The 25,440-nt window shown below is 37.7% G+C and overlaps 1 protein-coding gene across 2 annotated transcripts in view; it reads right to left on the bottom strand.

Moving 5' to 3' along the window:
- The window catches only part of LOC120624811 (Ca(2+)/calmodulin-responsive adenylate cyclase-like), a 138,392-nt gene that overhangs the window by 89,777 nt on the left and 23,175 nt on the right, over positions 1 to 25,440 (bottom strand). For both annotated transcript variants that reach the window (XM_039891565.1, XM_039891564.1), the window contains exons 2-3: positions 11,328 to 11,594; positions 9,977 to 10,309 (exon numbers count right to left, since the gene is read on the bottom strand). In XM_039891565.1, the coding sequence (XP_039747499.1) occupies positions 9,977 to 10,309; positions 11,328 to 11,543 (549 nt within the window). In that variant the 5' untranslated portion in view covers positions 11,544 to 11,594. The remainder of the gene's footprint in view (positions 1 to 9,976; positions 10,310 to 11,327; positions 11,595 to 25,440) is intronic.

Raw genomic sequence — 25,440 nt, forward strand, 5'->3', positions numbered from 1 at the left:
AGGAAAATTTACATTCAAAAAACTAAAGAGTGCAATAAACTAAACAGATAAATACTGAAACCAAAATCGGACAGGTATGAGTGTTTTATTTAGTCCTGTAAATTATTTTACCAATGTTACTTTTATAGGTGTATAGGTGTCCTTTTTAGATCTTTTTGGATGTAGATTTCAAGGCGATTAAATATCATTTTGTACAACTTGTACTTTCTATTATAATGGTAACATATTAGGCGGTTCATAAAACTGGTCCACTGAAGAAGCAGAAAATGATAGTGTACGGGTATGTCGTAAATATTATTACTTTGATAGTTTTGTGCTCAAGTGCGTGCGAATCACGGAGGTCGACCGAGCATGTTATTTATTATAAGAAGCCATGGGATTGGGAAGCTTCTGTAAATAGCTATTCACTGCCAATCGAAAACAATTTATCACCACAGTATTTTTTTTTTTGGTGATTAGTTACTTTGTAACATTTATTGGTGTTAGATTGGTAGCAGCTAGACGACTAATAAAACATTACAACTGGCTATGTAAGAATCTACATTGATAGTATAATAATAAACGCAGGATTGCATAAGATAATGATTAATGACTTTAATTAATAGGACCACCGTGTTAAATTTAAGCGACGCTAGCCTAGAGGCAAGAGATGACATTGATATTTGACTTATGTACATGACATTGACATTGACTACAGACTGTTTACTCATAAAAATCATTGTTCTATTTAAATAAAATAAATTTAAATAATAAAATTAATTTTAAAACATAGTTTAATAACACGCTTTTTAAACAAACCCTTTCATTTGATATCACGGAGGTGCTTAAAAAACTATATCTAAAAGAGTACAACATATTGGATTTAGAAATACATAACTTAACATTCACTGTTATCCAAAGCAAAAGGCCATCTCAATCAGTTGTGGATAACTGGTCTTCTATCTTCAAATTACATCGATCGATACGACAGTCACAAGGATCGATATTTCTGGTCACCGGACCAGAAATATCGATCCTTGTGACTGTCGTATCGAAGGCTTCGGCAGTGACTACCCCAAGAGACAGAAACGTCCCCCTGAGTGGCCACATTCCGGTACGATGCCGCATAGAAACCGATTAGGGTATTGGTTTAATATAGCTCGTTTCACTAACAACTTAGACAACATAATTTGTAGTAAGACCTTTAAAAAAAATGTACACATAAACAAAAAGCGATAGGTCAGTGGTTAGGTCTTCGGCTTCACTTTTGGTGGGCCCAGTTCGAATCCCAGCACGCAACTCTAACTATCACAAACATCATGATGAAACCTGTATGCCTGAGAGTTCTCCATAATGTTCTCATAGGCGTGCGGAGTAAATCAATCCGCATTGGGCCAGCGTGGTGGACTGCGGCCTTCACCCTTCTCATCGTGGGAGGAGACCCTTGCCCTGTAGTGGGCTGGTTATGGGTTGATATAATGATGATGATGATGATGATGATGATGATGAAATAAAAAAAGATTGTCCTGGCTGATGATATATGCGCAGGTTAGAAACTCGAAATGTTGACAGTAGTTCCTTATATGACTCAAGCATTTCTTAGGAAAGGACTTTCTAAAAATCCGGATGTTGAAACACGAGGCTACATAAAGTTTTACTATATTTTAGAGAAAACAATGATAACAGCCGGAATAGCGAATAAAAAAAACAAGAGTACATAAAGTTATACGCTCTATTTATGTTAGATATCGAAACACAATTTCAAGAAGTCATTTGCCAATAGTTTTCACCCCCGTGGCTAAGAATAGCTGGGTTCGATCAAGCAAAACATTTGTTAAGAGGAAACGATGGGATCAAGAGGGTTCGGTACATAAATCACTGCCAGATCGAAAACCACTTATCCAGTATTGTGTAACGATTGTTATTAATTGGGTTGATACGTATAATATTGATGTATACGAGGAATCTACATCTATATTAAAACCTAATACGTAAGCTGAATAGTTGGTTCTTTTGTCAGTTTGTTTGAACGCGCTAATCTCTTTACCTGAAATTTGATAGCTTTATTTTTGAGGACGGTTTAAGGCTAGTTAACATCATCCTACGTCCACAAGGAACAAAAGAATAGCGGACAGACGATGCGACACGGTCGATCGGTGTATGTTGATTATCATAGAGGATGAACTTTGTATGGAAAAATTTACTTATCTGAAGTTGTATAGTCCATTCGTTTAGATACGGTACGACGGCTTTTGTACGGACTTTGTAAAGGACGCCCGCAACATGCTGCGTACATCCGCAGAAAAATTTAGCATAGTAGTGAAAGGTTCTGCGACTGTTGTTGACTTTCGCAGGAAATGTTTTTTCGTACTTGATATAGTAGTTACCTGTCGAATAGTTATGCTAGGTATTTGGTATATATTTTGAACCTAATGACGTTGGATCCTTTATTATAAATAGATACAGTACACATCCCAACACTTCGCGTGATAAAAAATAGTGTCTTTTTACTTTCGTGTACTTACTCATAATTTTCATTTGAATGTCCATTAACTTGTATTGATCATAATACCATATGAATAAAATAAAAAAATAAAATTATTCAACAAACAAGTACTCACACAAAAAGCTAAATTTTGATTGGTGATTGGATTGCTGGGAGAGTGCAATATTAAGACTTTGAAAATAACCTCGAATCTTTCGAATTTTGACATTCCGACATAGTAATAGATGGGTACGAAAGTCCCTGTACTACCTACTGCAAGACAAATATCATTATTCTTGCTTCAGCGGTTAGTTTGCCTTTAACATACTATGTGACATTGATAAAGTGACTATTTCCTCGTGAACCTACATGAATGGCAAAAAGTATAGAAGAGACATAGTATCGGTAAAATAAATGAAACTTCTTTACACTCATATCTTTAAATTCTAATTATCAATTCAAAAGAGTGATTAATGTCATATTTATGCAGCTATAATAGTAATCAGGAAATGTGCGATCTTACTATTTATAATTAAAGCATATAAAGCCATTCAAATAAGTGTATTTGTCGTCGGCAGTGGCCGACGGAGCATTATGTTGGTCCGCATCATCCCCCCATTGCCCCAGATATGTAACTTTTCGGACTTGATGGTGTGCAAAAGTTTGCGCCGTTGGTTGACGCGTCGCAGAACTTCCTCATTGGATACTTTGCGAGTTCAACTAATGGCCAACATACGTCTGAATGCCCACATCTCAAATGCTTCTATGCGTTTCCTGAGGTCTTCTTTAATAGTCCAAGCCTCGCATCCGTATAGCAGTATGGGCCAGATGTAACAACGCAAGAGTCGAATGCGCAAAAGGATCTTAAGTCTGCGGTTGCAGAGTACTTTTTTCATCTTGGCAAAGGTACTTCTAGCTACTTCAATCCGAGACTTAATTTCCTGATCACTGCTCCAAGTATCATTAAGCCACGTACCTAAATATTTATATTTGCGCACTCTCTCAACTTTTTTTGCTTACTACTGTGATGTCAATGTTGTCTGCATACTGTTATAAAAATACTGTTGCGATAGTCAGGACTTTAGAAAATATTTTCTATAGAAGTGCAATTTAATGATTCATGATTAATTACCACCCCACCCCATTTAATTTCTAGTGCATTCTTATGTATTTTATATCTTACTATTTTAATATATAACATAAAAAATAATACATATTATATGTTTAAAATATAAGCTTCATTATTCACAGAACTCCAAAAACTGTTAGTGGATTAACTTGAAATTTTTACTCAACTTTGCAATTCTAGGATTGTTTTATATCGTTTCGAATAACAGACTGAGCTCTGTAGTTCAAATGCCACGCTTCAGCGAGGCTGGTCCGGTTTAACAAAAACAAGGTCTACTATTCAATTAAGGATTATTCTCATTCAAAGTCTGACCCGAAATTTCCATATCTTCGATCATTCTGAAGGGGTTCTGAAAGCTGATTCCCCATAGTAATTCATTGATGCATATATTAATCGCATTCGAAACGCGGCTCTGATTTACGCACCAGATGTTGGCTTGATCTGTACCAAATAATACCATTTAATCTAACATGTAAGTAATGCGTTCGTGCAAATCAGATTGATTAATAATGTATCCCATTAGTAGTAATTTGTCTTTAATTCATTAGATTGAAATATTTACTATGCTTTTTCTGTAGCTTTAATTACTTGATCAGTGATGAATGTTGTTCATGTTAAATATATATTCATGAGTTCTTTAACCACCGACTCTAGGCAATGCTCTGTTATTTAACTGGCAAGAATTACCCAGACCTGAGCAGTCCCATTTCATTTTACTAGTCACAATTATCATCATCATATAAACCGATTGACGTTCACTGCTGGACATAAGTCTTTTGTAGGGAGGTCCAAATACCACGGTACTACCTGCGACTAGCCGGATGTCATCCGTCCAGCTCGTCGGGGTACCAACGCTGCGTTTTCCGATGCGAGTTCGCCATTCCAGCACCTTGGGACCCCAACGTCTATCGGTTCTTCGAGCTATGTGCTCCGCCCATTGCAACTTCAGCTTCGCGACTCGTTGGGCTTTGTCCGTAAATGTGACTCTTCGACGGATCTCCTCATTGCTGATTTGATCACGTAGATAAAACACTAACATTGCTCTCTCCATCGCCCGCTGTGTGACTCTTAGCCTTCCTATGAGACCCATAGTCAGCTACTAAGTTTCAGAGCTATAAGTTATCACTGGCAACACGCACTGATCGACGACTTTGGTATTCAGGCACTCCTCAGTGTATTTCACTAGTTTTTTTTTTATCTATTAAAAATTAGTCTCCAATCTTATCTATACTTTAAGCAGTAATTCTGATAGCTTGTATATCTCCAGCATTCCAACTTTTATTGTTAAAGGTAAAAGAACGAACGATATACGTGATTAACGTTGAGACTAACATTTTACAACGTCAATTCCTTGCTGATGCCGTTAAATAGGTGTATGATACATCTCATAATTCCATAAAATATTCCTATGCAATTTAAATCACAGCTTAAAGCCTTATTTGAATAATATAGGAAAGTATATTAATGCCGGATTTGTACGATTTAGTAGGAACTGAGGAAACCTGATTATTAAAATCTATCTCAAAAAATTACAAGAACGCAAAAATTCCCAAAACATGTTTCATTTTATCTTCTAGTCGTGAATGCTTACGATAAACTCTTCTTACGACGCACGAAAACGTATAAATCTTTATAATTAAGATTTAGTGCGTAGACTAACAAAGTAATACTTTAGTTCAGTAGAGTAATTGTTTTGTAATCGATTTATCGTATGGATTTATGTGGTCCCACAATAATGTAATGAAACTAAAAATAGAAGTGGATATAGATGAGAAAACACTATGAGTCGCACTTTGATTTCTGGCTAAAACCAATATGAACGACGGTTAAGAACGCAGCTTCGAGGTCATTTTTTATTGTTACCGGTAATACCGACTTTATATGTCGGTCTTAATGTCTGTGAGAGAGTGATGGATTTTTAATGCACAATGCTTTTTTTATAGCTGGTGCGGACATTCGAATGGGCGGATCCCTTATATGTGTATGTACAAATTAAGTAATAACATTAAGCCTTTAGCAATAAACGACTGAATCCTGCGACAGTTGGATAAAACAGGATTGGATCGGAAGGTATAACAGCTTCTTATGAAGCTGAGTCGAATACTATACCAAGGAAGTAACCTCTAAAATAACTGGGACAGAAACCTTAATCGTCATTTTAGTACAAGGATCGTGAACGATGTCGATCTGTTTCAGACCCAATGTTTTTTACCCACGAACACACACACTGCACTACTTAAAGCAAGGCTAACAGGCGGCATCCAACCTATGTATTTAGCGCAAATTTGCGTCCAGAGTGAAATCGACCAATCGCAAAAAGCGCGCGTTCGAGGAAGTAACGACTAAGAAACCATAAGGTATATTTGCATCTTCTGAGTATCTTACAAGACTGAAGTGTATCGAAAATGCACCCGTATTTATATCATAATACACAGAGAAAATGTAATGAACATTGACTGCGAATCAAATATAATTTTGTATATTTCTAGGTCTATGTATTGTATATCTGTATTCTTATAAATATCAGTTATTTCTGTAAGTACCTACTCAGCATTAACCCGTTCAATTCTTCTCAACATTTTAGGGCTTCTGGAATAAATCTCATTAGAGATAGTTCTCCGGGTGCACGTCCTGTCCTTTTATAATAAATAAGAATTATTAACACATTCGTAAATCGCAAATTCGCAATCAATTAAATAAATTTCTGGCACAAACTGGAACCCTTTACAATTTTGGACACCGGTTGGACACAGAGATGTGGCTTGCGCTTTACAATTTTAGACACAGGTTGGGCGCTAGACAGTGAAATCGTTTTTATATTTTTACAAAATTATTTTACTAAGGGATCGGTTCAAAACATTAAAGAAGTTACCCCTCCGTAATAGGTTTTGTAAACATGTTATAGGTAATACCACTGATCCATAGAAAGCTTAAGGGATTTAACGGCTCAGTGAAATCCTCTTTCATAATATATTGATGTAGGCGACTGAAGCTCTCATGTTATACTCGTAAGTGTCGTTAAAAACAAGGCACAAAAATTTGCGCACATAATAATTACGTTACACGACAAATTTACATATTGACTACGCTAACGATCCACACCCAGTATGACACATAGCCGCTTGGATTCGTGACTTCGTTCCTGGAATAATTTTATTCTTTAACAAGCAACTTGGTGAGAGCTCTGTTGCACTACTTCCGATAAAAAATACGGATCGAGAGGACTCGTACTGAATTTTGATGAGCTTAGTGCATTGCCTCCGATCCTAGAGAAAAGAGAGAGAGAGAGAGAGAGAGAGAGAGACCTAGAGAATTCGGTTTTTCTGTGAGATTTAGGATTAATTTTCTTTCTCGTCTCGATACTGAGATGGCTTAGGAAAAGTTTGGCCTGAAAATAATAGGAGATCAAAATTTATGGTACGGAGGCTGCTCCGAATTTCTTTCAATAGACGGCCTTATTTTGGTTTCACTAATTTCACCGGTTCAATGACGCGTAAGCACTTTTCTGCGACGTTTCAGGATGACAATCGTGTTGTTTTTGAGTATCGAAACCCTTTAACTAAAGATAATATAAACAGTACAAAGATGTGAATTGATGAATTTATTAATGACAAGCAACCTGCTTGGAATGCATCTGGCTCCGCTTTCATCTCTAACAAGATAGAAAAATGAATTTTAAAATGTAAAATGTAAATTGTTGATATTGGAAAAGAGCAACTGCTGAGTTTCTTGCCGGCTTCTTCTCAGTAGAATCTGCCTTCCGAACCGGTGGTAGAGTCACTACACAAAGACAGACTTGTCATTTCAAAAGTGCTTATATTAGGCCTGCTTGAAATAAATTAATTTTGAATTTTATAATAAAACAAACTTTCCGAGGTTTAAATCACTATTTCAAAATGACATCGTACAATCTCTCGGATTCGGTTCGGATGTAGTGTACAAGCGCGGTAATAATTGTTTTAAATGTGTGTGCAATTAGTTGAGTTGATAAAAACCAAGGTCGCGACCGGCTATGTAATCTAGAGTTGGTGGTTGGTTATGCTGGTTTTAACTCGAAGAACACAAATGTGCGTGATCGACATGACGTAACTATGGGCGCGAATCACCCCAATAAACGTACGTCGTATTTTTATATGAAGCCAAGGTTAGTAACATCTTGCTTGATCAACCAATTTTAGATAGAGCTAGGCGTTACATTACGGAAGCCCAAATAGGAAGTATGAAAGAGTGCGTGGTCCAGAAAATCTTCAATAATATTATAAACACAAAATTATGCAGTTGGTCAGTTTCTCCTCCAAGCGGCAAAAAAACACGTATTAATGGCATTTAAATATTTTATTGATCGGAGAGTGACATGAATTCAAAAATTCTTTATTCATGTAGGCCTATCACAGCTTGCTGCTGGCTACTTTTTATCCCCAACTTTTTTACTCTCCGTTCTTTCAACTAACTCTATGCTAAAAATCAAGTCTATTGGCTGCTTAGTCAGTATGTAAAGTAAGGAGAAAAAAAAAACAATCGCACTTTGGCATTTATAATATTAGTATGGAAGTACGAATGCTGACAAAATTGGAGCTTGGAAGGCAACTTCTGTGAAATGGCAATGGTAAAAAGGAGGATCTGAGCAGGATTGCGACAGTGATCGTGCCCACAGAAGAAAACACCTGGGTGGTGATGACAAAAAAATTGAGACGTTCACTTTTCTTTTCAATTGACTTCACTTGACTTGGTCTTGAGTTCCATCGTGACCACGATCCATGCAACTAGGTCGAAATATCGACAAATCCTAAAATATTATCGTGGTATGTACCCGTTGAACTATATTTAAGAAAATACTTCAGTATATCGCTTCTCTTAATGAAAACTGTTTCTAATCAGAGATCATCATCATCATCATAGTGATGTCAACCCATACACCGGGCCACTAGAAGGCACGAGTTTCCTCCCACAGAGAGAAGGGTTTAGGACGTAGTCCACCACGCTGGCTCAATACGGATTGGAGGACTCCACACGCCTTTGAGAACATTGTGGAGAACTCTCAGGCATGCGGGTTTTCTCATGATGAATGAGATGTTCTAAAAGGCAAGGTATTTGAATTGAAACAGTTTTGGTACTAATTAATACGTAGCCATCTTTCGCCCTCCAACCACAGCAAATATTGTGAGACGGACATTTTTCATGTCAAAATTGGCACTTTAGGAAATTTATTATGGCAAAATAAGTATTATAAAGCTTTAAAGTTTTTGTTTTCCTAAGAAATTTTGGTGAATGTTATCGTGTTTTGTGCAATCTTCTCCATCACGATCGTTTCTACCCTGCCCTGCACTGGTTACTCAAATCATCGTTTGGTTGATGATGATATTAATTATTAAAAATCAAGCTACTTGCAGTCTAGACACACTATTGCCAAATTCATTAACGATCTAACTACGTAGTTGGTGATATTTCATTCTTGGCAACGCAAATGGCGCCAAAAGGTCAAGGCTATGACCTCCAATAATTTTTAGTGTTAGCTAACAGAAAATCAAAATTAACTATTTGTAAGTTAATTAATTTATATTGGATAAACGCATGTGTTTTCCTTATCTCCCATGAAAATTATGCTTAATTTGCTGTCTAATCTAATCTGTTTGGTGTTAGGCTCAATTTGCTACAAGCAGGAGTATCTGTATGGTATAATTTAAAATTTCTTCACTCTTTATATATAACATTCCATTGACTCCGGGCATCCACAAGAGTTATTTCTCCATTGGATTTCCCGATGTTTGAGCCAAACTTGCTTAGAAAATAGGTACATTGCAAAAGATCTGCTTGGTGTGGAGTATAAAGATTAAAAAAATAATTATATATTCCAGCATACAAATAATCCTGCTTTTCGCGGAGTATAGCAAATTAAGCCTTATAAGTAGTATATCGTGGAATTCCGCAAAATAACGCCTTCTTCTATCCAATGTTTAGTCTAGTTTTAACGTCTGAACAGCTGCTAACGGGGTAACAGCTATTCCACCAACAAAACATACCCAAAATGAACTTAAGACATGAAAACGAAACTAAATCGTACTTGGGAATTTATAATTTCTGCTTTTCTCTGATCTGGTTTGGTAGGACGCTTCGGCATACAAGCAAAGAACGTGCCGCAAAGAGATTTAACGTTCCGGTACGATGTCGATTAGAAACTGATTAAAGGTTTAAATAACAACTATACCTCTATCTCTCTTAGACAGCATCATCACATACCATCAGGAGAGATTGCAGTCAAGGGCTAACTTGTAGTTGAATAAAACAAACTTAAAAAAATCTTTTTGTTAGGGTCGGCGCAACATACAGACTCAAACACATTAAGACCTTTCTGTTAAGTTAAATTTCGCTTCAGGTAAACTTACCTGTTGCCACACGTGGTAAGGGAAGCGATAAGCCACCAGCGCAGCGGCGACTGTATGCGCTGTAGGCAGTAGGAGGCCAAAGGCGACAGCGACGGGTGCGCCGACCGGAAGCAGCGCGTAGGCTGCGAATACTGCCCAAACAACGTGTGCTGCTCCTTCGGCTGAGGCGCCCGGGCTCCAGGCGGGCAGCGTGGCGGCAAGGGCCGTGCCCCCGCCTGCGAGGGCCAGCCAGCACGCTCGTGGTAGCCTCCGCTCTGGTGCCACGCCGCCTGATCTTCCGCACCACCAAGCGAGCCCGCCGCATAGCACGGCGTGGGCACTTAGCACGCCCACCTGCGATTACAACGAATACTTTAATTCTTACTATATATTTATTTATACCGGATATTATGTAATTCTGGGATACAAGGTGTGGACCGTTTTGCTACAAAAAATAGGGCCAACACAAACGCACCTACGTTTATGGAAGATTACAAAAATAAATTAAAAAAAAAGAGTTTCAACATACATGCCAACTACGCCGAATATAAGCACACATAAGGTTTCAAAGTCGGAAGAAAGATTTCTACTGAGAAGTACGAAGATCTTGCCGGCTTGTAAGAAACTCAGCAGTTCCTGCAGTAGCTTTTTTTTTCGACATGCTTTTACAATTTAACAAGCATTTTTCAAACTTGCGTAAGATAAAAGCGGAGTGGTCTGCTTCCAAGCTACCTTGTCATTTAAAAATTCATCAGTGGTAATTCATAGTAGGAGCCTCGATAATGTGTTTTGATACATTCTTTAAACTTATGAAACTAAAGCTTAATTTGCTATAAATTTTATTCAGCGAAAAGAAGACAATCTGTATGGTGTAAATTATAATTTCTCTAATCTGTATACTCCACTCCAAAAAGATCTTCGCATCGAAACGTAGAAATTATAAATTACACCATACCTACAGATTCTCCTACGTGTCGCGGAGTATAGCAAATTAAGCTTAATTTTCGTAATATATCAAAGCAACGCCTGCTTCCTGCGTATATTCTTTAAACTTATGCAAAGGTAAAGGTAAATAAGACTAAGTCGAGTCAAAAATACGAGTAGCAAATAAATAGCGAGTGCAAGCGAAGGGAGCATGCATGCCGGTATAATAACGAACTGTAAACAGGTCGACACTTTGCAGAGCATGCAAAGAGCACGTCCTGCAACGTGCCGCTCTGTGTCGATCAATCTACGTAGGTGTCAAACCTCTGTAGTATTGTAATTAAAAGCTCTTCGCACCGGAACACAGCAATGCTGCTTGGCGACAGAAATAAGCATGGTTGTAGCACTCACTACTACAAATTATGATGATGTCGTAATAATACAATACCTGGGGTGCTCTTCGCCAGCCTCTGGTGGCATCAACAGCCGCCAAGGCCGCCGCGAGCACGGCCCAAAGTGCCAACGCGGAGCCGACGGAGGTGCGCTGCAGCTTGCAAGCGTAGCGAGCGTACAACTCCTCCAGTTCGGCGGACTCGAAGCGGCGGCGCGCGAGCAGCCGCGCAAACGGCCCGCGCGCCGACATCGCCTTTACCGCGTGATCCATACCCGCGGCTCACCTCGCCTGACCGCCCTCACGTACCGCCCGCCGCTTCATCTGGATCAATTAAAAAAATAATTGGATAGAAGAAGGCGTTACTTTGAGGAATTCCGAATTAACAAATCTGTTTTTGATCTTGGAGCTTTAATCACCCACTATTTGAAACCCTCAATCATTCAACATTGCCATTCGCAAATGCCCGTCCCGAGGACCTACTCCCATTTTACCTTATTATAAATGACTTTTTTAATAATGTGTGGCTTAATAGCAGTAGTTATGGCATAAAATCAATCAAATACTTCCATCCCCATTTCCAAAGAAAATGAGCTGAATTTTGGGATCAAAAGTATCCTAAGAGTAATAATAATATTTTTTTTATTAATGTTCTATTTAAACTTGTTTCAAGCGCCTCCTCAAAATTTCCCACGCCTCCTCCTCATTAATCGAGATCCTCATTAAATATAATACTTAGATTTAAGTTAAACTGTGATATAGACAAAGAAAATTACCAGCTAAGTTTGTCTTGAGCTTCTTGGACCAGATTGAAATCTACGTATCCTTGGTTTAAATTTACAAATCTATAGTATATCATCTTATTTCAATGGGAAAAATCATATACTCTTCAAACGCATCAAATATATAAATTAATAATAAAGAAAGTTTCGACTTTGATGGTCAGTATTCCGAAGATAATTTTTGTTTACTTTGGTATAATTAGTAGGTACTAATTGTGTGGGGCGATTGAAGCGATTTTATTTCGATACGTCAGCAAATAGTCCAATAACTTTTAAGTATATACTTAAATTCGACTAATATCGTTCCAATAGTATTGTATCAATATATATATGTATATACATTGTACAAGAACTAATAACGCTCTTATCAGGATTTCACATAATAACTAACGTTATTACCGTTAGAACTATTTATCTAATTTCAACATAAATTCTTAATAACGTTTACTGATTAATGGCACAAACACTACTAGCCCAAATAACAATTTGGAATTCATGTAAATGAAGCTAAACATTTAAACAGCGACTGTTTGAGTTTACGGTTAGAGAATAAGAGGCCAATGATGTTTGCAGCCCCAAGGAGCGAAATATTAGGCTAGAGATATACTGGTCTCACGTACGCATGGGAGAATCGGTGCGCACACTTGCCCCGTGTATGAAAAATAAATTGGCATCAGGCGCTGTTGTATTCTTTTAAAATAACTATTTGTTTATAACATGCTTCGTGTCAGTTCTAGAAACGCTCTTGTCACACGAGTGGGATAGACATTGCAGGTCGAGGTTTCGTGGGTCTGTAGCTTAAAGCTAGTAACAAAGGAATCCCAAGCACGCAACATATGCAGCGCATTATGATATATAAACTCTTGATTTCATATGAAAATCTACTTATTTGCTCTGTATCGTCAAAGTAAAATGGACATTAGTCGTTTTCGAGTCGCAAATTGTGTACTTTCATGTAATTTTTGGTTAACAAACGTTCCGTCAAAAGCTCGAGCTAAAGAATTATTAGTTAGTGCAATGCAAATAAGATCCATTTTACAATATGTTCAAAGTCAAAGTCAAAAATATCTTTATTCAAGTAGGCCCATAGGTGGCACTTTTGATACGTACATAAGAATTACACGGTAGTGAGATGATGGCGATAACCACATTCGTAAACTTAAAACTAAAGCTACGAGGGTTCCGAACGCGCCTTGTCTAAGAAGAAGCCCACAACAAACTTAGCCGGGTGTTTTTTTTTTTGTTATCACCATCGCACAATGACATTTTAAATTATTAGAAAAGCACCCTGGTTAGAGCAATAATTAACACCCAAGATTTTTTATCGTTTACGTAGTCCTTTATACTATAATAGGACTTTTCTATAAGCTTACGTTTAATACAAACTTTGAACTTTTTAAAAGATATCTCCAAGATGTCAATTGGTAGTTTATTGTAGAATTGTATCTATTGTATGTATTGTTCTATTAACGACATACTCGAAAACGACTACTCGACTGCGAGCGAGAAAATCTTGCATTAAGGGTACAGATAGACATGAGAAGCTGGAGGGATGTTCGTAGGCTATCCCATGCGAGTGGCGGGGTGCAATTCTATAGAACTTATACATAGCAGTAGTTTACGGGTCATCAAGGGCCTATTTTAACATTCAGCACCCTGGGCCGTTAAGATTAACCGCCTTATTAATTAATGGTAAAGAGCAAAAAAAAAACCCTTCGCATCGCTTGCGTTTCGTACGAGTCCAGTTTGTCCCTAGCTTAAAGTTAACGTTGCAACACCACTGTACTGAAGTCTGAAACAATGACGTAATAATATCTGCTTAATTACAAAAATTATGATATCTAACGTTACGGGAGTCACGACATTCTCAAAATACCGGGAAACAAAACCAGCTGTTAGTAAATGTTTGATAACACACTGCGTAACCGTTGCGATATTATGCCACGTTTATTTAATTAAGGCCCATAATGCAAATTTGCACCAAGGTTTTTTAGTAATTTATTAAAATTATAAATAAAATAAAAAAAAAACTAACTGAGGGTTACTGATTATTTCGGTCATTTTATTTAGGCAACTACAAAAAAAATTGTGTAAATAGAAAAGTGTACGTGGCATATAGGTCTCGTTTCAGTTTGCATCGTTCTGAAATCAAAAGGGTCCCGTTGAATAGAAAAAACATATAGACCCATATTAAAATAGCATAAAGTCGGAATAATTAGGCAGTGTTTCATCACGCTCTGTTCTTTAAAAGTATCTGTGAGTTAAGGTCTTCCAAAACAATCCTCGACTCGAAGACAATTAAACAAATGTACACAACGAAAAATAAATTAAATGCCCCGTATTCAAAATTAGTACTGCACAAGCAAAGTACATGCACAATGACAATAAAAATGTTTAACCATCTGCAAGATTATATTAGCAACACTGAAATTTTATATGAATTTAATAAAATATAAAAAAATACCTCATTGAGCATCGCCTTTATTAAGTTAATGATTTTTTTTATATTATTAGCATTCCAAATAAAATCGTTTTCCCTACTGTACTCTGGCTTACTTGTCGTAGAAATTCATGTAATTATTTAATTAAAAAAATGGCTTTTTTTCTTTTTTTTTTATTAGCGATAGGCCAGCGCTTGACGACAATCATGCCCGTTAGACCGTTAGAAAGCAATGATGAAGTCGATTGGTTGGAGCAGCTATTCACTCTTGCCTTGAAGGTACTCAAATTATGAGTGGCAAGAAACAGTTTCCGGGGGGGCGTTCCACATCCTAGCGTATCAGAAACGTGGATAAAAAAACGTTTTGTGCGTGTTGGTGGAATATCAACCACATAAAGATGTGGTATCTTTCATAAGTTCATAAAATTTATTACAAGTTAGAGTTAGTTAAAACCTGTAAATGAAATATCAAGGATTGTGCTAAATAAATAAATTGAACTTGATGTTATGCCTTATTAATAAACGTATTAATAAGGCACCTCGTGTTTAACTAATTCAAGTGGCTACTATGCTGAGGTTGTGATAAAACAAACAATATTATTACAAGTCACATATGTTTATTCATTATGTATTCGTCGCCGCCGAGGCAACATGGGCATAAAACTTTGCTTTTGCCACGAATAGGAGAATAGGAAAATTGCGGCGCGCGACTGGCGGCACAAAACAAACAGATTTACATGAGTTCGCAGGGACTCCAGACTACTTTTATTAAGCCGCACAGGCTGCCTTTCCAATCAAGGTTGTACGAGGTAGCTTTAAGATGTGCGAGAGAGCAAAGGAAATGTATGTTACAAATCTTTTAAACCAACATACTCTAAAGCCCTAGTGAGACAAAAAAAAACGTACAAGTGCGAGTTGAATTTTCACATGAAAGGTGCCGTATCAAGGTGCAATATTATGAAACACTACATAGTATTATACCAAAAAGTACAAGTTTCTTGTACCTGCTAATGTACTTCCATTATGTTTTTTGCGGACTTCTTCTTTAATCAATGCGCGTTTGGAACCCTCGTAGCTTAAGTTTCCGAATTTGTTTATCATCCTCAAAAGTGCGCACATCGCCATCTAGCCCAAAAGTAAGCGTAGCTTGTGTTATGGGTGCTAAGACAGCTGATGAATGTTTAGGAATAATATACTGATAAACACTCAGACACTGAAAAACACAAACATTTCCAGTTGTTGGAATCTAACCCACGGCCTAAGACTCACAAAGCAGGGTCACTCTATCAAATTCGCCAATCGGCTCACGAATGGAAGTCCACAACTCGTCATAGTTATTTCGTAGACAGTTCCGTTCTTGTACCACTTGAGTCTTGCGGTTCCGTGCGGCTAGTTTAATGGCATCCGTCCACCTTGTTTGAGGTCTACCAACGCTGGGTTGCCGTTCTAGCACCTTGGAAATCCAACGTCGATCGATCCTCAAAACTATATGTAGACATAATATTATGATACTAGCTGTGTCCGGCGTTCGTATTACGGTTTCATGTTTCATGTTTTCGTGACATAAAAATAGTCTATATTACTCTCCGTTCTTTGAACTAACTCTATGTCGAAAATAAGTTATTGGTTTCTTAGTTAGGAAGTAATGGAAGGACAACCAAACACATTTTCACATTAATAATATTAGTAAGTATTACTATAAAAAAATAAAATTTTAAATTACACTAAATGAGTTTTCATAATTGTGTTGTTCGAGATAAACGCGGCATTAAAATGTAGTCAGACAATATTGCCGGTCTCAGCAAAGTATATTTTATTTGCCACTTTACGAAACGACGATGTATTTCTGAGACAAACAGAACTATAAAACGTGTCCTAACACAACTTAATAGTCTCCGTGAGCAGTGTTACTTTTGTACCTAGTTTTGTACGAGGATAATACTGGTTAAAATAGCTAGGACAATATACCTGAGTATCTCTCAGCGTCCTATGTGCTACTAATACCGCAGTAGACTGCGCTCACCAACCCGTCAGCCCAGCGTGGCCTTTAGTCCAGCAGTGGACTATTGCAGACTATTGATGACGATGATGATCTCTCTTTTAAAGGTACGAAATTCTCAATAGTAATATACTTTTATTTTTGATATCATAGTAATTATTGACGGTCGAAGCACATGGCACATATGGTGGAAAGTCTAACAACACAATGCGCATCGCATGCAAGGAACACTTCCGGCAATGGGTCCATCAACTGTAATTACAACGGCAACCACGCCAGATTGGTACACAGCATTGCAATAATACTGCTCTCTCTCTCTACGTCGTGTTCCTCATTGCTGAGGGTCGTGACCCCTTCCACTAACAACTTTTTGGACGATTTTGTGCCATTTGACTCGGCTTTGAGCAACGTTTAAAGCCGTATGCACTTTGGTGTCGAGAACAGTGCGGATTTGATCCGACCAACGAATCGGGCTACGTCCTCGAGGTCTCTTTCCTTCCACTTTGCCAGTGACCACTATCTTTTCAAGATTGTCTCCATCTCTTCTGGCAATGTGACCGAAGTACTCGAGAATCCTCTTAAGACAGGTGATTGAATAATACTGCTAGGCGGCAGAAATAATCATGGGGCTAGTATGTACGGACGGCCGATTTGGGCAGTTAGCAGCGACCCTGCTTTCTGAGTCCAGGGCCGTGGGTTCGATTCCCACTAATGGAAAATGTTTGTATGATAAGCATGAATGCTTTTCAGTGTCTGGGTGTTTATATGTATATTCTAAGTATTTATGTATAATATTAATAAAAAATATTTATCAGTCATCTAAGTATCCATAACACAAGCTACGCCTAAATTGGGGCTAGATGGCGATGTGTGTATTGTCGTAATATATTTATTTATTTATGCCGGTACGTACAAAGTCATATTAACGTATAACCAGAGGTCGGTGTTAATTTGGTTATCTATAGAGTTAAAAGCATAGCACAATACCTACACCTGGAAGAAATATCAATTTTATAAATTTAAAATGTATATGATATAATTCGGAACTCTAATTTCGGACTCTCTGGCACAGTCGCTATAAGACTGAAATAAAAGCATATTCTAATTATGGCATCGGCGGAAGGAGACCCGTAACTTATTGGTCAAAGCGACAATGGAACTACAATGGAATTAAAATAAAATAAGTCAACCGTTTAAGGGTAACTTGTAAGAAATCTACCTTATAGTTTAACTAAAAGGAAGCTTGTGTCTAATTCACTCATATAGCTGCACCAAAACACTGGAGACCGAAATAGAAAATTGTGGACGACTTCCAAACATATACATATAGAATTACACACATATATGACGGCTAGTTAGAGGTACATAATTTACCAATCATTTGACATAATTAATATGTCTTGTGTAGTATGATTTTTGAAGTGCAGCGCACTGATGACGCAGACGTATTGATGAAAATAACGTGTTGTTGTGTTCCGTCATTTTTTTCACTTTATTGCATAGCTATACAAACATTATACAAAAGGCGGGCGTAATATTAAAGGATACATTGCAGTTTGTAATCAGAGCTGGTATGGGTTTATTTTAGGAATAGCACGATTGGATACGGAAATAAATCATTGTCAGCGATTAAAGTTTAATCACCGTTTGAAATTTAGCTGTACGTGAATCTAAAAGTGTTTAGAAAGTTACGCCCCAAGTGGTTATAGTTGTTTCAATAAAACTGTTTATTTATTTTAGCCCACATTCGTTTAAATATACAACACACTACCGTACTTAAAAAAAAAAAGCTAATATCGTTAAAGTTGGGAATTATAGAGGGCAAGCACACTAATCCAACTTACAGACATAAGTACACAAAAAAGTCTTTCTGGTATACCGAAGTTGTAGAAATGTCTCAAAAACCACTTCAGAACATATAGACTTGTAACGTTATACATATATTATAGCGGGTGGCGTTAACAATTTAATTAATTGCAGTCGTCTCATGCAGCAGAAAACTATATTCGAATACGCACTTTATTGGATGAACTCCTTCCAAATATCAAAATGCAGAAATTTTAATTTAATTTTTATCACTTCAATTATTTAAATAATTGGTAAGAGTAACTGTAGATCGAATAGATTAATAAACCAGTAGATCTTAGACGTTTAAAATATATTTTTAAAAAGATTGTAAAAAAAAATCGTATTCGTTCGTTTGTATAACTGGATGATATGTTGTGTGTCAGGACAACTTCGTCCTTACTCTTTAAAACATACATTACTCCTGTAATATAAAAAAGGTGTAAAAAGGTTTGTGAAAAAAAATTTAAAAAAAAAGGTTTGCATTCATTCGTAGGTACTTCTGCATCCTGTGGTGTGTAAACAGTAAACACACAAATTCATAGCTGTACAAGCGTTCCAACGTAGTTTTAAATTCACAAAGAGCAAAGGAAACATTGAAACTTTTATCGCCATAGCGACGGGAGCAAAATTTTGTTTTTTATTCCAGCGGTTTCAGTGAATACGACCCTTGGTTATAACTGTAAGGGTATATGTACTGGTATACAACACAGTAATGCGTATAAGGTTTATGATATATGAGCGAACTGTGCGTAGTGAGCGTAGTTTATAAATAAGGACTTTTTTTTCATGTATGTTTGGGAATAGCACATAGACGGTTTGAGAGAATACTTTTACACCTGTGAAAGCATATGTATTAAGTATATCGAGGCACACCCACATTTTTGTAGTAGTTGCATATTTGTTCGCGACTGGTAGCCAAATTGAAGTGAAATTCAGTTCAAATTGAACAGACATCAAACTAGGCTTATTTTTTTTATATTTTAAGCAATGGGCAACGCAGTAAATGATAAATAAATGCCAGATGCACAGATTTGTCTGGCATATATATTAACGAAATTAAGCACAATGTTCCATAAGAAATTTTCCATAGACGAACATGATTAAAGCTCGTCACACATAACTCCTCATATAAACAACAATATTAACTGAGGTAGAGGCAGTGAGTGGCAAGCCAGGTAAAGAAGGATATTTGATCACCTAGAGCCTATTAACCTATGCTACTGTTGGTTATAACATATGGACTCTTCTCGTATATAAGATGAAGGAAATCCCGGGTTAGTGGCCTTAACGATTCCTATCTGGTCATGTTGAGTCTGAGTCGGAAGATTCAACGTGCTCGGCGAGGCAATTTCATAACTCCTAGCTGATACAGCGAACTTACAGAAAACCTAACCTAACTGTTTTTAGCGAGCTCGAGAATTCACCGAGAATCGATACCTCTTTAAAAGTGGAACCTCTTAAGCCATAGTACAACACCCCATAACTCAACTGACGAAACCGTTGTGGGTACATTATAATCGCAACATTCAGCTGACCCAGAAACTTTTTATTGGCACAACACATCATTAACAGAAAACTATTATAATTACACATGTATGTCCTCTATGTATTGTTCTGGTAAATAAACATATTCTATTCTATTCTGAAGCGCTAAGGTGCCAATTAAATGAATAGACTGGAGACATCTGTATTCATTGCGGCTGGGCACATTTATAGATACGCCAAACGGAAATGTTTACCATAATGTCCCCCATTGTCTTATATTCAATTTATTGCGTTTAGGAAGACGATCACAACTATACCTATCCAATTTTGAACCATGAAGATTAGATTTGGAGGGTAAGCCGCTACGGACTTGTCTCACAAGAAAGAAGACCTACTTTTTATACTTAGTAACTAATATGGACAAAGTAGGTGGCCCACCTGATCGTAAGTGGAAAATCGTCGCATTTCGCAGAGCATGCAAGGAATACTTCATAAAAAATCCCAGCACGCACTTCTAACTTTCCTAAGTTATGTGCGTTTCTAGCAATTAAAATATATTACTAGCTTCAACGGTGAAGGGAAACATTGTGAGGAAACCTGCATGCCTGACAGTTCTCCATAATGTTCTCAAAAGTGTGTGGAGTCAACTAATCCGGACTGGGCCAGCGTGGTGGCCTTAGCCCCACCTCATTGTGGAGGAGACCCGTGCCCTGTAGTGGGGTGGGAATGGGTTGATACGATGATGATTATGAAAGGAAGACTTCGGTCGTATTTACCACTCTACGGGCAAAGACTTGCCCCCAAGCGATGTAGCGTTTCTTAACGGATCCGCCCGCTACCATCTTAGACTGCAGCATCACTCACTCGTTGGGGTGACGGGTAGAGATCTCTGATGGAGATAAGCTGTCCTTAATTCACTTCATACACTTATGTTGATGGAACCACAATTTCTGGGACATACATAATAAATAAATCAGTGGTGAGATATCAATTAAAAGCTAACCGGTATTGAGAAAAAATGCTAAAGTTTCTGTCCAAAAAAAGAATGAACCACCAACTTTCATAGTTATGTTATTTATGAATCAAGAATTGTAGAGATCCAAACTGGCAGATATCTGGTTCCCCGATTGCGAGATTTTTCAGTTTAAATACGCTATAAAACTGATAAAACTAAAAAAGAAACAGACTCTAAAACTTAATCAAGTACAAACCCCTATAACTACGTCTGGACTTTTTGTCCATTCAAGTCCTGACGCAGCTAACCTTTTTAGCCTCCGGTGTGCGATGAATAAAAGCTGCCTGGCAGACGTAAAAGTTTGGCGTAAAAAAACTGTCCGCAAATAGGTGCCCAGCCTAAGTTGCAAGCCGAAGAGGGGAGGGGGTCACGGTCGCCGGGTCAATAACCCCAGTAGGCATCGCGGAATGAAACCCACTACGGAGCGCCGCGGCGCACGGTATTTGGCGCTTCCAGAGCACTCCAATAAAAAAATTCAACCTTTCAAAACAACCACACAAACGGACTGTTTCTATGCCCATGGCTTTCATTTTATGCATTTAGTTTACTGTGCTGCAGAACTACGCATCAACTGCCATGTTTTTCAGGGTTCCGTACCCAGCGGGTAAAACGGGACCCTATTACTAAGACTCTGCTGACAATACAAAATTTAACCTTTCAAAAAAAACCACACAAACGGACTGTTTCTATGACCATGGCTTTCATTTTTTGCACTTAGTTTACCCCGCTGCAGATTTACGCATTGACTGCTACGTTTTTTAGGGTTCCGTACCCAGCTGGTTAAACGGGACCCTATTACTAAGACTCCGCTGTCCGTCCGTTTGTTGTCTGTCACCAGGCTGTATCTCCATGAACGTTGTTAGTTTAAAGACAGTTCCAATTTTTATAGATTATTTATGTCTGTTTCCGCTATAACAACAAATAATATAAACAGAATAAAATAAATATTTAAGGGGATCCCAGACATGATTTTTTTGCCGTTTTTATAAACAATGGTACGGAACCATTCCTGGACAATTCCCACTTGCATTAGGCCGGTTTTTTTATCTAACCAATTCTACCAACGATCTAAACACGAGCGGTGCCCAACTGTGTCAATCGCGTTAACTTCCACCTTCATGTAATTAATTAAGTAATAATAACTACTATTATTAGTATTATTATTTCTTCACTTTCTTATTTATTTATTCACAAAAAGCTCTACTACTGCTAATAAAAACCTTGTAACTGTTTAAGCTTTTTAAACCTATGAGAAAGGTGGAACAGAATAATACCTTTGCCTTTACAGAATTTTTTTGTTTATCTGAGGATAGCGATCAGAGTAACCTATTCAATTAATGATAACGATGATGAAGAAGCCAAGCTTTTGTTATATGAACCAACAAAGAAAATACAAATATTAAATATTATGACACTGCTGTCACTGAAGTTTTTGTTCTAAAATAACTAGACACTACGCCTTGATACTTTGACGTACTTTTGTTGGCTTCATTTATTATTTATTTATATTCTAGGCATCATATTAAAATATTACTCTTCAACAGTGGGTAGGAGCTCGTCTTCACTTTCGAGGGGCTGAGTTCGAAACCCAGCACAACCTCTAACTTTTCTATTTTTTCTGCGTTTTAAGTAATTAAAATATCACTCGCTTTAACAGTGAAGGAAAACATCGTGAGGAAACCTGAATGCCTGAGAGTTCTCGATAATAGTCTCAAAGGTGTCTGGAGTCCACCAATCTGCACTGGGCCAGCGTGGTTTACTACGGCCCCTTTTGACCCGTGCCCTGTAGTGGTCCGGTAATTGAAAGTCAAACGACTGTGTTGGTGAAGCAGAGTTTATCCAAATGGGAACCGGGTGGGTCCGCTGACTGCGAATTGAAGCACCTGAAGGCATCGGTCCCGATCCTGATTATTCTCACCTCATCATAATATAACCACAGAGTAAGGAAGGTTAGACAGACGTCCCAAAAATACATATAGACAGACCGGTAAGTGCAGGTTGTTCGGGCAAGGGTCCCTCAGTAGCCTCAGTAAAGTGACCTATATATTTCTGTACCCTCGCGTCGTTGCCTGGAATTTATCGGCATTTACCACGAGATCAAAGGCTCGAACTACTTTATCTCTTCTTGATACTGTGGTTTAACAACGTTACTTAAGCCTGCCAACCCAAATTCGTTTTCACACTGCTCTCTTATTGGAGAGTCCGTTAATAAACCATTAGTTAGATGGATGATGATGAAGAGGCAACACAAAATCCTTTATCGTAACTATTGTGAATTTCCCGCGTATTATGTACGTCTGCAATTTGTAATACTTACGTTTTTTTTTCCATTCAAACGTTTATACAGTTTTCCGAACCTTTAAGAATTATTGAACGCTTAACTTTTAAGCAGGTAGAACTGGGATTTCGGAGGTTACTCAGAACAAACAGACAGGCGGTCAGATAGACAGATAAAAATTCAAAAAACAGTGTTCTCGGTTGGTGTATTATATACGTTATGTTATTTTTAAATTAGAAACAGCCACATTCATTTTATTATTTTTTATAGATTGTTAAATGGAATGTTAATATGTGGAATTGTACTAGAACTAAGAATACGGGTTCAAAACTTGTTATACAGGGAAATCTTTTTATAATCAAAACAAACACCGTGAATATTGATAATCGTATTTCTTATTATTATTCGTGACCTCCAGTCACTAACTATCTTAGCACTTTGCAAAACGAATTTTTCGTATCTTGGAAAGAGAAGCAGGCGTTTCTTCATGATGCGATGCAATTCCGCACTAGCGTACTCGCTACTTTACTTTGCAATTCAAAATTCAACATCTCCTGGGGATGCTCCGGTATCGGCAGAAAGCGTGCGCAGAAAGCATATTTGGAGGATGTAGGTACGATTATAAAAATTTAAAAGTTATAAGATATCGTCTGCTCAGATTTGTCTGCTTGTCACGGAAAGTAGCCAATCAAGGCTTATGATGTGATTGACATGACGAATACGCCATTTATTTGTAAAGATGTCATAAGTGTATGTTTGAAATGACAAAATAACAGTTTTAACCAAATGCTTACAAAAGTATTAATTAACTGTAGTTACTTACTTACTCGTACACCGAAAAATCATTTTTATATAGCTGCCTATTTGTAACGGATGATCTTCGAAACGGGTGGACCGATTTTAACGGGACTTTCAGAAGCAGGTGCAAGGAGAAACATAGGCTCCTTTTTAATTCAGAAATGTGCCCCTGAATGAATGGAACAGGGTTTCAAAGACTGTTAGAGAATCCAATAGTCTAAAGTTATTGATTCTGCATTCTTTTAAATGACCTGTAAGTCGTCCTTATTTAAACTAAGGGTAGTTAAAATACGGACGCATTTTGAGTGTAGAATAGAGGATGAAATAAATAAATAAATATACTACGACAATACACACATCGCCATCAAGCCCCTAAGAAAGCATCGCTTGTTTTATGGGTACTAAGATTACAGATGAATATTTTTATGAATAATAGATACATACATACTTATAATACACGGATAAACACCCAGATACTGAAAAATATTTATGTTCATCACACAAACATTTTCCAGATGTGGCAATCGAGCCCACGGCCTTTGACTCAGAAAGAAGGGTCACTGCTCACGGCGCCAGTCGGCCGTCAAAAATTAAAATTTGTATGGAAAAAAATAAAGTAGGTAGGTACTTTACAAATTGAAGACGTACGAAGTCGCGTTGAACCAGTAGTTATTTCATTAAAAAACCTCGGATGGTTGGTCGATAAGGATGAATAATCCTATTACTGTGATCAAATTAATGAAGCACTACCAAGTAGCTATCGAACCATCGTATTTCATTCATTCGTAATGAATAATGACGCGCAGTGAATAGTGAACCTATCAATTCAAATAATCTTTATCATCATCTCACTAGTCAGTCAGTCGGTCAGTCGATCCGTCGTCTGTCTGTTTGAAATGGCCAATCTCAAAAATTTACAAATTCTTTGCAGATATAGTGGTTACCTTCTGGAATAGTCTGCCGCGGGGCATAAGACAATCTAAGTCTATCTGATTACCAGACTAGACCAGGGAAAATTCTGTAATAAATTTCCAAATTTCCCGTGTTGATTTCTGGCTGGGTCTCGGATGTGTGCGAAAACGTTCCCGTGACCCAGCCACCAGGCAAACAGTTCGAACACCGTGAGGCTTAGTCGGTAAGAATCCAGCATAACCACTGCATATACTCGGATGGCAGCGGAAAAAGGGCAGTCATCAAGTTATAGATACTCATAGATTCCTGAGTTCGAAACCTGAGTTCGAAACGTCGACCTAGGCCGAGGTCCGACTCCCCGCAGGAGGTACCCTTAGGTCGATGTCCCGCCTTCCCGTCGATAATGCCAAGACCTGCATGGATAGCTCAGGCAGGAGACAAAAATTATATTCCCAGAAAAGAGATAAAATTAACGTGCTCACCTGAAGAAGTTTACACCCATTTATATTCATAACAAGTATATTATTTGGATATTATTTCCTCTTGTGCGACAATGCTCGGAGAGTAGGTAAAAGTATGGGATACATGATAAAATGTTACCCTTACCCCGGGG

Source organism: Pararge aegeria, chromosome 6 (genome assembly GCF_905163445.1).
Source record: "Pararge aegeria chromosome 6, ilParAegt1.1, whole genome shotgun sequence".
Lineage (NCBI taxonomy): Eukaryota > Metazoa > Arthropoda > Insecta > Lepidoptera > Nymphalidae > Pararge > Pararge aegeria.